The 14,379-nt window shown below is 45.2% G+C and overlaps 1 protein-coding gene across 2 annotated transcripts; it reads right to left on the bottom strand.

Annotated features, from left to right (window-relative positions):
* Window positions 1-498: 498 nt before the first annotated feature.
* atoh8 (atonal bHLH transcription factor 8) lies at window positions 499-9,344 on the bottom strand. 2 transcript variants are annotated; one of them, XM_063190437.1, is made up of 4 exons: window positions 8,446-9,344; window positions 6,657-6,848; window positions 6,161-6,344; window positions 499-878 (listed from the first exon to the last, which is right to left on the bottom strand). In XM_063190437.1, exons 1-3 carry the CDS (start codon window positions 9,166-9,168, stop codon window positions 6,195-6,197), a joined length of 1,065 nt encoding a protein of 354 aa, XP_063046507.1. In that variant the 5' UTR covers window positions 9,169-9,344; the 3' UTR covers window positions 499-878; window positions 6,161-6,194. The 2 variants fall into 2 exon arrangements, with proteins under 2 accessions (XP_063046507.1, XP_063046508.1); XM_063190438.1 differs by lacking the exon at window positions 6,161-6,344.
* Between the last annotated feature and the right edge of the window lie 5,035 nt (window positions 9,345-14,379).

Here is a 14,379-nt window from a genome sequence, read left to right as displayed (position 1 = left end):
TGGTATGATTTATGACACAGAAATAATCTTGTATGCGCTGTGTAATCTATATTTTCTGGAAAAGAAAGAAAGAAAAAAATATTATGGATTATGCGTCTTATCTCATAACACTGTCAGTCTGGTATGGGAGTTTGGGTCTGTTGAAGCCCATTTCAACTTGGTTATGGTGCCAAGGTATTAGGCCCTTCATATTAATGGCTAAACAAAATTACCGTACTATTTCAGTTCTGCAAAAAAAAAATTGTTCTCGTTAATTATAGCATCAGATGCCCTCCATTGATTATCCCAAGACTTTGTTATGGGCAATCGCCAATGACCTTACGATGATGAAATGGAGATAAGATACTCTAAAAGATAGTTAACATCAAGAACTCAATTGCTTCTTATGTTACAAAGTGCTTGCTTTCAATCCTCTCCACGGTGGCAGCTGAATATCTAGTTGTATGACCAGGGACACTCCAAGAAATGGAGCCAATTCCACTTCTTGAGGAGCCATGAGACCTTTTTCAGTCCCTCAACGAAACCATGGAGGCTAAAAAGTTCAAAAAGTTCAAAAGGAACTTTGTGAAATACTGTATGTAGTTAGTATAGTCCATGGTGTGAAGTGATGAGGAACCATTCCTGATGTGAAGAACCTTCCACTCTCCATGGAACCACCCAGAGGGGTTCTAGAAGCATTCCGTCTCCTTTTCATGATTCTTTTAGTGTTCTAGTCAATGGTTCTAGTGTATGGCGGTGAGGGACTGCGTAGGGAGAGAAGAGAGGTCTTGTCCTCTTCTGCAGTCGGTCTCCTGGAGTTAATAAGTCCTCCCCACCACACAACTTCATCTGATGCCACCAGAGATGAATCCTTCATGTCGCTGCATCATTTTTTACTCCTGCCAAAGGGAAAAAAAAAGAAAGCACATGTTAACATTTTATTCCATATATCATACTGCATGTATTGTGTGTACAGTATGTGAACAGTATGAACCATACAAAACCATCAGTATCTGCATTTTTGCACCATTCAAAAGTGTAACATCTGCTCTTTCATCTGCTACAGTTTTGTTGTGTCATGTTTTCACATTTTTGCATTCTTTCGTTTGCAGAAAAGTGCAAAAATGCATTAGAAAACCAAGCCAGAGTGTAGCCTACAGTAACTGTATGAATATTGTGTTTACCCTTGCTTTACCCTCAACTTTGACACTACACTTGCCAAGTTACTGCTTTTCCTCTGGATATAATACTATGAGAGAATGGCTATGTGAATAAAATGAACTTCTTGTTCAACTGACTACTAAACCAACTAGACTGCCAACTGACAAACAACAACTGTGTTGCAAAACACTCCTCAAACAAAGATGTTTGCAGGGACTGAAGGAACATTTCAAATGGGGTAGATGTATTCTTGTTAGGAAAGACATTTGGTCCAAGACTAAGGGCGATGGGAAGGATCTTGCAGGAAAAACTCACATTCTTTGGCCCTGTTCAAAGGGGTTGGAATTCAGCCAAAGTTAGAGGATGGAATGTTTTGTTGATTCCAATTTCCCAATTATATCAGGCGCACACAAGCGTATTTACATACTGATTTCTCGGATATGAATGTTCACAGCTTCCAGTGATTATAAAAGTAAAGGATTGTGATACTGATACTAATTTTGTGCAAACATTCTAAATGTACAACAACTTTAGAAAAAGTTCATATATTTTTGTAGAAAACCACCATTTTTTGACATGTTGAAAAATGTACAAAAAGCTGCTTCAATTCAGATGAAAACTTCCACTTAAAACAACCCCTGAAGTCGAGCTCTGAATGCCGTCTAATCAAGCTTCACTGAGAAAACAGGGTTTTTTCCACCAGCTTTCCCCTCAGACTCACTGGCTCGCCCTGACAAAGGGATTTCTTTCTTACACAGAGCCCCCACTCCCTCCCTCCCGCTCTCCTTTCCCTCACTCTCTCCCTCCATCTCTCCCTCTCTCTGGCTCTCTCCATTTCCCTTGCTCTCTCCCTCTCTCTCTCTGCCTCTCACTGACTCTGTCTCTCCCTGTGGCCCCTCTCTGTCTCCCTCCCTCTCTCTTTCTCCCTCCCTCACTCTCTCTTTCTCCCTCTCTCCCTATCTCCCTCCCTCTCTCTTTCTCTCTCTCTCTCTCTCTCTCTCTCTCTCTCTCTCTCTCCCTATCTCCCTCCCTCTCTCTTTCTCTCTCTCTCTCTCTCTCTCTCCCTGCGGCCCCTGTAACAGCTGCTGCTCCGTTGCTGGTATCCTGCGAGAGTGATGATCAGTGTTTTTCATTTCAAAGTGTTTTTTTGGAACAGATGGTGGAGTGGAGCCGGAGCGGAGAGAGAGAGGAGAGAGAGAGAGAGAAGCAGAGAGGGGAGGGGAGAGAGGGGAAAGGGGGGACCGCGGTGAGGGAATGTGCCAGCACTGCTATGCGGGGCCACTGACAGCTTTGACCGGGCCCGGGACAAGGTCATCGAAAAAGGCCCCCACTCTCAAAACATACAATATAATAGCGGGCCCCCCATTTCCCCTTGGGGCCCATGACGACTGACCCGCTTGCCACCCCCACCCTGTGGACCGGCCTGCCGCTATGCTCTCTGCTCTGCGCTGCTGGGGAATGCGCCAATTCCTACAGCGAGCTGGAGTTGTCTGGGATCCTGCTCGCGTGCCTTCCCCCTGCCCTCTGCCCTGAGTGGCGCCAGCAGGACTTCCCAACTAGCGTTACGAACATCTGGTGTCTGGGACAGCCAGGGGGAGGAGAGGGAAAAAAAGAAAAAAGCTCTGCTGCCTGCCTGCCGCCACTGCTCTGCTGCTCAACACTGCTCTCTCTGCTGCTCTGCCGCTGCTGCTGTTCAGTGCTCAGTTAGTTTCCTTCTGAATACGCTTATGCTAGGGAAACACATTAGCGGAACACAGACAGGCAAGCACACACACACGCACGCACACGCACGCACGCGCGCGCGCACACACACACACCTAGGAGACTAGGAGACAAGACTTACATTCAGCATGTGAAGGAGGGTTTGTACATAAATTACTCCTCTACAAGATTGTGCCAAAAGAACATTTGCGACTCACTGCATTATTAATATGAGGTTGGTGTGAAAGGTTTCTCCAATACCATGCCAAATGGCTAATATGACACATAAATCACGACATTTGTATAAAAGATATTTTCTTATAAAAAAAGTTTTGAAGGGAAACATGTTGAAACCGTTTGTAAAAACTCAGTTGTGATTGCAGAAGGTTTTTCTGACAAAATTGTTTCTTTCTCTATCGTTCCCATAAGCAAACACATGACGATCTCCATGTGAAGAGTTTCGCAACACTGACAAAAACAAAAAAGAAAAATCGCAATATCTCGAAAGTCTTGTGAGTGTGATTTACGAGAAAAAATGAATGGCACCTAAGCCACAAGTGTCCCTTGACCTGACACACTGAATGTGTGTTTGTGTGTGTGTGTGTGTGTGTGTGTGTGTGTGTGTGTGTGTGTGTGTGTGTGGAGGAAGGGGGGGGGGTATGAGGTTGCTTTGAAGGAAGTTCAGCTTCGGTTTACACATGGGTCCTGGACGTGTCATAAAACTGCACACAGTGGCATCAATCACCCCTCTTTATGCACCCGAAGTGCTTACTCTACTCCTCTCCTCTCCTCTCCTCAGCCCTCCTCTCTTCTCTTCTCCATTCCTCAGCTCTCCTGTGCTCTCCTCTCTCTTCAGCTCTCCACTCCTCTCCTCTCCTCCTGTTCTCTCCACTCCTCCTCTCCTCTCCTGCGCTTTCCTCTCTTCAGCTCTCCACTCCTCTCCTCTCCACTCCTCAGCTCTCCTCTCCTCTTCTCTGCTCTCCTCTTTTCTTCACTCCTCTGCTCTCCTCACCTCTCCTCTCCTCTCCTCAGTACTCCTCTCTTTTAATCTCCTCAGCTCTCCTGCCCTTTCTCTCTCCACAGCTCTCCCCTCCACTCCTCTCCTCTCCTCTCTCCTCTGCTCGCCTGCGCTTTCCTCTGTTTAGGGAGGAAAAGCAAAAGCTGGCCGAACACCCAGTTCCCTTTCAAACTCCAAAACTTGATGATGATTTAATTTAACGGTGTCCCTTGTCTGAGTGAGAGGAATGCGCTACATAATTGAAACGAGTGTATTTCGGTTGTTACTGTTTTCCAGAAGGAATATGAAAAAAGTCAAAACAAAAGAAATAAACAGTAGAAAGTTACTATGGTGGGCTTCCAGGGTAGGAAAAAGTCCGGCCGATCCAACAGACCTCCCTGCATTGACTGGGTTTTTGTTTGGGAACAACATCTCCATGGCTGTTTTTAAAGGCGGAGTGTGTAGTTTATTTAGACGTTTATTTTCAGAGTGTATGCTGCCCATTCACAAATCTAATCTTTTCATGAATATCTTCTATCCCCATCAATTTCTACATTTTCATTATGGCGGTGAAATTTACACTTACATTAATACAGTACATGAATACTGTAGATGGATCTTCTCCATATAAATCTACCATATTAATATTAGTTACAGACAGCATAGCCTTGGCTGCAAAACCTACTCCGGTCAAAGCAGATCAATATGCATGGAAAAGATTAAATGAGTAAATGGGCAGCATACATGCTGGAAATAAACAGCTAAAATGACACACTGGACCTTCAAAAAAAAGAACCAAAACTTTGGGCCATGGAGCCTATCATAAAAAGATCAGACAATTTGTATTTGTACATGCCATTGCAACTCTTAAACATTAGTGTCTGGATTTGGGCCATCGAGTCTAGCAGAAGTGCCATCAAAATTATCAACGGCCACACACTGAGGCCAAATACAGCAGCGAGAGAGAGAGAGAGAGAGCAGTGTAGTGCCCAGATGGGAATGTTATAGCCTAGTGAATCCCCAGCAGCAGTGCAATGTAATGCAACAACCGCTTCAACTTACACTCTCATACGGATACTCACACTACAAGCTCTTCAAACAGGCACCACAGTGCCTTTCTCCAATGGATTTACTACTTTGCCTGCAGTAATGTGGAGTTAGCAGCATTTGTATACTGTAACCTACAGAATTTCGAAATTCATATCCAGGCTTATTTCAGGCCAGAGAGTCAAATGTTTGATCATGACCATAAATGCAACATTATGATTCAGCATTGAGCCTTTTACAACAGGCCGGTTACATTGTTCACTTCAGAGTAAAATTGTGGGGTTGAATTATTCCTCATGTTACTATTAAACGTGAGCTGCACTGCATTAATAAAAAAATGACAATGTCTTTTTGAAATGCCTTTTTACCAGTTACTAGTCTTGCATGTCGCCACTTACAGTAAACACTTAGAGCACATCAACAGCTCTTCCTCTTTGCATGCTTGGCTGTACAACAGAGGGAGGAAGCTGTGAGGTTAAAGGACAAGTGTTTTTAAATGAACGTTTTGTAATGGGGGTTGGGGTTTTTAGGGACATTGTCAGAGTTCAACGTTGACAGGGGAGGAATTTTGGGACACTATTTAGGCCTACTGTATATTTTGGTTACACTTTATTTTAATGGTTCACTATTACAGTGGATCTACCACCTTAGGTACAGTGTAATAACCAGTGTAACACTATTTGATACCATGTAATACCAGTGTAACACCATGTACCCAATTTTGTACTTACATTTAGGGTTAGGGTTAGGGTTAAGGTTGGTGCATGGTATTACACTGGTATTACATGGAATTAAATATTGTTACACTGGTCATTACCTACCTAATGTGGTAGATCCACTGTAGCAGTGAACCATTAAAATAAAGGGTTACCTATATTTTCATATGATATACATATTGATGTGATATTAATGGTACGGTATGCACAACTTAGGTTTCAATGAGGTTTTAATTAGGTTCAGGTGAGTCCAACATTGATGGGGGATTTTTAAAGACACCTAGGTTTTCATATATGATATCATTGGGATGCTGTGAAAGACGTTTGTTCTCCAACGGTCTCCAAAACCTGGTTCAGGAAGACAGATGCTGAGGCACTCAAGGTTACAATATTCTTACTTTTTTGGCCCTTATGGCCTTCTTCAGGGCGTATCCAGGTGTCCAAAACCTTACTGCGATAGCAGCCTAGCTGACGGCACGGTCTGCTACAATCACTCACTCAGTCCAATGAATCTTTTCTGGGATTTGAGCACCAAAACATGGATTTGTAGAATCATCACCTGGTGGCTAGAACAGTTGCTCTCATCATCCCGATTAACCCAGTGACTCCTGGTCCTGCTGTGGCCTAACGGTAGGGTACTGGTTTACTATGCTGGCGAGCCGGGTTCGATTCCGGCCTGGGTCATTTGCCAATCCTTCCCTGTCTCCCTCTCCCCAGTCATTTCCTGTCTCTCCTTCACTATCCTATCAGAAATAAAGACAAAAATCCCCCAAAATTACATATAAAAAACAATGACTCCTACCCCATGTACATCTCCAACACACACACACACACACACACACACACACACACACACACACACACACACACACACACACACACACACACACACACACACACACACACACACACACACACCACAGTGCAGACCTACAGTAACTTCCTCGTCTTAGATTGGCCTGCAGTTCCACTCACTCTCTGTCATCTCCACACACACACACACACACACACACACACACACACACACACACACACACACACACACACATTTTTACCTTTCTCTTCTTGGATCTGCCCTCTGCTTGCAGCGTGCGCGTGCACTGCTCCACGCAGTCCCTGAAGCTCAGGTTGCTGTGGTCCGGGGTGTAGTCCAGCTCTGCAAGCTGAGCCAGGGACAGGATGTAGTTGCAGGCGATTCTTAATATAGCCAGCTTGGAGAGCTTCTGCCCATAGGAGTAGCACGGCACCTGTAGGAGAGAGAGAGAGAGAGAGAGAGAGAGAGAGAGAGAGAGACAGAGAGACAGAGAGAAAGGAAGAGAGAGAGAGAGAGAGAGAAAGGAAGAGAGAGAGATTGAAGATCACTCTGTGTGTGTGTGTGTGTGTGTGTGTGTGTGTGTGTGTGTGTGTGTGTGTGTGTGTGTGTGTGTGTGTGTGTGTGTGTGTGTGTGTGTGTGTGTGTGTGTGTGTGTGTGTGTGTGTACATGGTCAGCTTCTGCCCATAGGAGTAGCATGGCCCCTGGAGCAGGAAGAGAGGATCAGTGAGTGAGAGTGTGTGCATGTGTGCGTGTGTGTGTGCGTGTGCATGCATTTGCCAGCTTGGACAGGTCAGGTTCTGCCCATAGGAATAGCATGGCACCTGTAGAGGCAGAAGGATCACAGACCAAAATATCACTCTGTGTGTGTCAGTGTGTGTGTGCTTTGACAACATCTGCCCATAGGAGTAACAAGGCACCTGCCGAAGGAGAGGACCCAGATGGTCTCTCTCTCTGTCTGTGTGTGGGGGGTATGATGTGTGCATCCCAGCTTAGGCAGCTGCCTGTAAGAGTTGCACAGCACAAGCAGAAGAGAGAAAATCAATCTGAGTATTTGTGCATGTGCATGTGTGTGCATGCATGCATAAGGCAGACTGGGCATCACTTTGTGTGTGTGTGCGCGCGTGTGTGTGTGTGTGTGTGTGTGTGTGTGTGTGTGTGTGTGTGTGTGTGTGTGTGTGTGTGCGCGCGTGCGTGAGTGTGTGTGTGCGCGCGCGTGCCTACTTGGACAGGTTTTGCTCAAAGGAGTAGCACACACCTGTGGAGGTAGAAGGAGTATGCTCACTGTGTGTGTGTGTGTGTGTGTGTGTGTGTGTGTGTGTGTGTGTGTGTGTGTGTGTGTGTGTGTGTGTGTGTGTGTGTGTGTGTGTGTGTGTGTGTGTGTGTGTGTGTGTGTGTGTGTGTGTGTGTGTGTGCAGCAACTGAGATTCACTGCACTGGGAACCACTTTAGGATGATAAGCATGTCATGATAGGCCAACATGTATAGGGCATTTACTGAAGGCATGGCTGGAAAATGCCAATTTACCAAAAACTTGGATTCCCATAGCTAAGCTGCTTACGGTAGTTATACAGTTATATAGGCCTAGTTATAGTCACTGAAACAGAGGCCAGGGTTTTTAAATGATGCCTGCTCCTCACACAGTGGATCTTTAATGTTGTACCCTACATGCTGTTATATGTGTCTGAAAACTAATACTCAAACAAATGTGTAGGATACACTCTGTCAAGCAGTCTACTGAGGTGAGGTTTAGGCGTATATACAGTAGGCCTACTCATCAGACCCATGGGACATAGGCCTTATGTCTGATGTCAAAGCTCATGCATCTCTGATGACCTGAACTTCATACGTGTCATCCCCAAACTAATCCAGAAAGGCAATCACAATGGCCTTCACATTCAAGAAGGCGATGTCAGCATTTCGGCAATTCATGGATGGCTGGTTTTGACAGACTACTAGATGGGCCGTGACTATCACAAACTGATGACAAAATGACCTCAAACTGTAAACTCTTGTCATGTCAAATACCTACCTGTTTTCGGAGCGCCTCAAAAGCTGCGCTGATGGTATGCACGCGGGTTCTCTCTCTGGCATTTGCCAGCAATCTCCGTGTCTGTTGAATGGCTTTGATCTCGGTGACGACGCCAGACGACGCCTCTCCCAGCCGTTTCCTCGGCGATTCCGAAGGCGGCTCGTTGTTATTCATGTAGGACGCCTGCGAGGCTACGGAGGAGGACAGCGATCGCTCGCGCTCCCTCTCCATGTCCGCGCGCGGCTGCTGGCACAGCACGAGACGAGACTGCAGGCTCTGTTCGCGAGGGGTGTAAACCTGCTGGCTGTCATAGCCGACAACTTGGGGGAATGATGCCTGAAACGTGTCCTTATTATTAGCAGTGATTTCAGATCGCGATTGGGATGACTGCGTTGCACTGACCTTTCCACTGGTGGCAGGCAATGTGTTTATCCGCATATCAAGCGCCGTGTCCGAAATACCCAACTGTCCAATGTGATCCCCACCACCACTGACAACAGAAGCGATGGCTTGTAACCTTTGCTGAGTGTTGATAACGAAAGTGTTGTCCATCGGTTCCCCATTCGAGTCCTCGTCTAATTTAGAGTCGTGTTTAGAACTTTTCACCTCACTTACGCGTTTCACTGGCTCCCGTGACTTACGCTTGAACTTTTTAGTCACCGGCGCTTCCTTCATGCTGAGAGTCTTCCAGTTGCCATCACTTATAAGATGTGGATTCTTCATTATTTCCCCCAAATGCAAAACACGGCAATTCCTCTCTCCAAGAGAAACGAACCCTTTGGCTGGTTATCTCGAGTTATCCCACACAGAAAACGCCTCTTCTTGCAATGCTCATTCAGCTAAGACAACTGTCTGTGGGTGCGCGAGCCCATGTCAGATGGTTAAAAAAAGGAAAAAAAGAAGAACATCCTGAACAGACGCCTTCAGCAGCAGATGAGTGTTGCTGTTGCTCCCTCCTCAGACTCCCAGTCGCGTCTGGAGCCATGCAGCATTGCCAGCAAGTTTTTGGGTGAATGCGCCCGCCCGCCCGGCCTCCGCTCAGAGGGTTCATATGTATTTGTTTAGCCTCAGTTTACATTTGAAGCCCCTGCTGGTGAGATAAGTCGCTCGCGAGCTGCGAGCCGCCAGCCCAGCGCCCGGAGACCGCCCAAAATAAAACGGCCCCGGGCGGTACTCGAATATATAACACCGCCTCTGATACCGCTACATTGGAGCAATATTTGACATCTGAAACTCCCCCACCTGGGGATCCTGTCACTGTCTTGCAGCGCAAGATGTTCGCCAACACACTGCTGACTTAATCATCTGACGGCTTGGGAATGGAAGACTGGTAGATGTGAGCAGCCATGACCTAATGCCTTGTTGGGACTGTAATGAACACATGGCGCCAAGGGTGGTCTTGACTCTTGTGATAGCACCAACTACCAAAGCATTACCTGTTGAAGAAACTCATATTGGGCTGCGAGTAGTCAAACAGCTGCCCATCCATAATATTGAGAAACATAGTCAGTGATTTGTCCTCAACAACAGAAATGGAACAGAAGGATTTTTTTGGCCCTATGTTTTTGATTGTTTCAGGCCCTGCTATTTGTGAAAAGCAAGCAGTGCATTATGTGCTCCCTCTACGCCACCGTGTGGTGCAATAGAGTCCTCCTCATGATCAATGTCAATTTCTACATCAGTGACATTAATCAATTCCTTTGTTTTAATATCATTAGGCGATTATTTGGAAATCTACACATAAAATAAATACACTACAATCCACCATACGTACATTTAAAGTGGCCAAGATTATGTAGGCCTATCACATGTGTCTATATGTAATGAAGTCATTGAAGTAAATTGCCACATAGCCTACCAAATAAAACACACACAACGCTCACAGCAACCTTCAGTAGGAACAGGACAGGGGGACTTGGAAAACGAAAAGAAAAAAAAAACAGTTTAGTTTGTGTTGTTTAAAGGCCTCCAGTTGTGCCTGGGCAACGTGCCACCGTGGCTGCCGCAGTCAGACCTGCTGTTTCCTCCAGATATTAAATTCCTCTGGCATGTACTTTGCCCCGGCTGACGCCAGCCCTCCGCGAGCGAGACCCCCAAAGGTAAATATTTCGAGCAAAGCAGGCAGCCAGGCAGCCTGGCAGGAGTTGCAGTAGACCTATAGCGGCCAGGACAGAGCCTGTCTCTCTCTCTCTCTCTCTCTCTCTCTCTCTCTCTCTCTCTCTCTCTCTCTCTCTCTCTCTGGTGAGGTCATTTATGGCCTGCCTTGTCTGAGGAGGCATTTATTTATTTATTTATTTATTTATTTATTTATTTATTTATTCATTCATTCATTCATTCATTCATTCATTCATTCATTCATTCATTCATTTATTTTAAACATACAGTAGGTCTATGTAGGCTACAGTACTGTATATAGACACCATAGGATAGGACTAGATGTGGCCTTTATCTCTTTTGGTTTTTACGTGTAGAGATGTGGCTGCTGAAGCTGCTGCTGCTGATACTGGTAAGCCTTCACTGTGATGCTCTAACACAGTGGTTCTCAACCTTGCCGATGCTAACCTCTTCACCCCCACCACCTCAACCAAATACTGGACCATTGGGGACAGAGCCTTTTGCCATTGCTGCCCCCACCCTCTGGAATTCTCTCCCCCTGCCCATCCATAACTTAAACTCCCTGCATTGCTTCAAACACCACCTCAAGACCCACCTCTTCAACTCTGTAAAGAAAATAAAGATAAATAAACCAAAAAATATTCCCATTAAGAACTGCATTATAATAATGGATTACATCTCTGATGGAGGATCAACTGCAAATGTGTTATCACGTTCCTCTTTGCAATTTATTCTTTTATGTTTCCTGTTGTCCTTGGATGGGTTTTGGGGTGCCCCAATGCCACAGAGTTGTGGAAGGGGGTGCAGTGCACAGGGGGGGGGAAACAATAGTGTGGAATCATGGAGCGCATTGGCTGGAATCTAGCGATATGTGGGAAGCCTGGTCATGGTAACGCTTGGGAACCCCTTGCCTGATTATCATTGACGTTCAAATCTCTGCTGAAACTGTTGCGTCACTAGGAGGGCACAGCCTGGCTACTTGACTAGTTGCAACGCTAAAACTGTTCCGTCACAAGGAGGGCACAGCCTGGCTAGGGAAGCCCTGCAAAATGCTGATGTTGATACTGTAGGTTAGTTGGCTTACACTGGGATGGAGATAGGCTATATGACGATATATGAAGATATTTGTCCACTTTTTTGCAAGTAGATCCCACTAGACAATGCTAGTTGATCAATAATATAATTAGGCCTATATAAAGCACCAGGCCACTTATACAAACTTCTAGCAGCAGTTGCTGTAGAGGACAGGACTTCTTCCTCTAGGCGGTAGGCCTGTTACAGTTCACATTCCTCTCTGAAGAGATTGTTTCATTATGACCCTGCCTATCCAAAAAAAACGATGCTTCCCTCTTACATGGCCTATTGATATTCACATTCATACATTTAGACATAGTCCTACTATGTGCATACAGACACCATGCTGTAGGCCTATTGGTTGTTTGACCAGTGTATTAGTCCAGGTTTATTGCTGCACTGATGGACAGCTGCACCACCAGTCTGCCCACTGCGGCTCTGCCCACTGCTGTACTGGATCGCCACCTGCTGGACAAGTGGTAAGTGACAACGTCCAAACACGTAGTAGGGCTCAAAATCAGTATAGGCCTTGTAGGCTATTTGAACCTGAATGAACATTTTAATTGAAACTGGAATTGAATTGAATTAAGTTGCTGTAGGCCTAGGCTTTCCCCCCTCCACCGTGCGTCTTTGATATTAGGTCTAGAAAGATTCTTCATTCTAATCTAGACCGTCTCTGCTAGAAATTCTAAAACGTATCCTAGGCCTACATCTTTGAAATGAAAACCATGGTGCTCGATTATGACGTAAACGTTCGGTTACCGCATGTTACTATAAAAAGACCGGGGATCACGATTCTTTATCATTTTATCAATAGGCAAGACGAGGAAAGAGCATTCATTGGGAAAGAGACAAGACAGACAATGGACGACCAACTGCGGAAGCTGTACAATCACAGCATCGCAAACCTTACGGATGAGTTCAGGTAGGCTGTGTTAGTTAGACTAGGCTAGGTTAGGTGTGTGTCATAAAGCCTATAGGCTATACAGCTATAGGCCTATTTGTGTTTATAGGCCTATATTTCAGCCTATATAAAATATGATTATGTAATACAATATAACATAATGTAAATATAATATAATAGCCTATAGCCCAATAAATAATAGGCCTACACTTATATATATATAGGCTATATATAGGCCTGTTAGCCTACTTCATAGGCCTATTATATTATATATTATATTACATTATATTATAGGCCTATTATAAGAACAATGATAAGAAACAAGCAATGTGACAAATTATTGGAAGAACCCCAAGGTTTCTCAGAGAACTTTTTAGCAGTTCCCAACACATAAGTTATCCAAAGATCCTGCAGGGGTCCTTCAGTTCATCAGTCTGAGGGAACCTCAGACCTTTTGATAACCTTGGGGTTCCTCCCATCATCCGCCTGTCTGTTTGTCTGTCTGTCTGCCTTCAGTGTTAAGGAGGAAGAGTGGAGAGAGGAGAAGGCTGCCCTTGAGGCGGAGTGCCAGCAGCTGAGATCTTCTCTGGAGGTGGTGAAGGGAGAGAAGGCTTTGCTCCAGGCAGAGAAGCAGAGGGAGAAGGCTTCACTGGTGGCTGAATGGGCTGAAATCAAGGCAGATCTGCTGGCTTCATGGGCTGAGGAGAGGGCCTCTCTGGAGTTATCCTGGGAGGATGAGAAGGCCTATATGGAGGCCAGGTGGAGACAGCAGGAAATTGAATGGGGCGTGGAGAAGGCACGTCTGCTGGCCGCCATCAACGCCGCCGACCTGGCAAAGCGCAGGCACCTCCGGCAGTCCATCCTCCTCCGCGATGCCCGTGCGGAGAAAGTGATGGATGAGCTGAAGACCAAAGCAGCTGAATGGATGGTGGTAAGTAGGACAGACTACACTGTTAAAATGTAAGATTGAACCTATCAAACAAGTATTGTGTACATCTGCTGCATGCATGGAAAAATTCTCTTAACATGGTGACATGATGTGCGTGTGTGTGTGTGTGTGTGTGTGTGTGTGTGTGTGTGTGTGTGTGTGTGTGTGTGTGTGTGTGTGTTGTTCTGCTCTGCTACTTAGGCACCTTGGGATGGTGAAGCAAGGGGTGACATTGACGTCCCACTGGTGTTGTCCACATGGGGCCTGAGAGAGGAGAACAGGAGAGTTCAAGAAGGCATGCCTCTCCTGCACAACCATCTGCAGGTAACCAAGGCCCTGGTTACACCTATACAGATATGTTGTAACCTCTTACTGCAGATGGGCCTATTCACTATTTGCTGAAAATGCTCAACTACATCATAACAACATAGCTATGACATTACCGAGAGCCTTAAGTAACAGATTAAGACATATCCATTACAATTTTGGTGACAGTAAGTTTATAACATAGGCTCCGCGCTAAGAGGTTAAACATGGATATTTTTGTTTCATCTGTTTACATACAAACGCAGCAAGTGGATAAAAATATGTTTAGCGATCTAGAATGGGTACTTCTAAAACCGGAGTTTTAGACATAGGCTACGTGTTAAATTATTCCTCGCAAACACATGACCGCCATACAGATTGGGGCTGCACGATATTAGAAAAATATGCGATACACGATAACATGACTGTATCCTGCGATATCGATATTAATCGCGATATTTATATGCATATATTTTCCCCTCTCTACCTGCCATTCTACACTTTATCATGTATAAAACAACTGAGAGCAATGTTTTATTGCCAACATTATTTTTTATTAGCAAAAAACATGGCTAATATAACATTTTAATGCATTTTTTAACCTTCT

Source organism: Engraulis encrasicolus, chromosome 23 (assembly GCF_034702125.1).
Source record: "Engraulis encrasicolus isolate BLACKSEA-1 chromosome 23, IST_EnEncr_1.0, whole genome shotgun sequence".
Classification (NCBI taxonomy): domain Eukaryota; kingdom Metazoa; phylum Chordata; class Actinopteri; order Clupeiformes; family Engraulidae; genus Engraulis; species Engraulis encrasicolus.
This window is presented reverse-complemented; position numbering and strand designations above follow the sequence as displayed.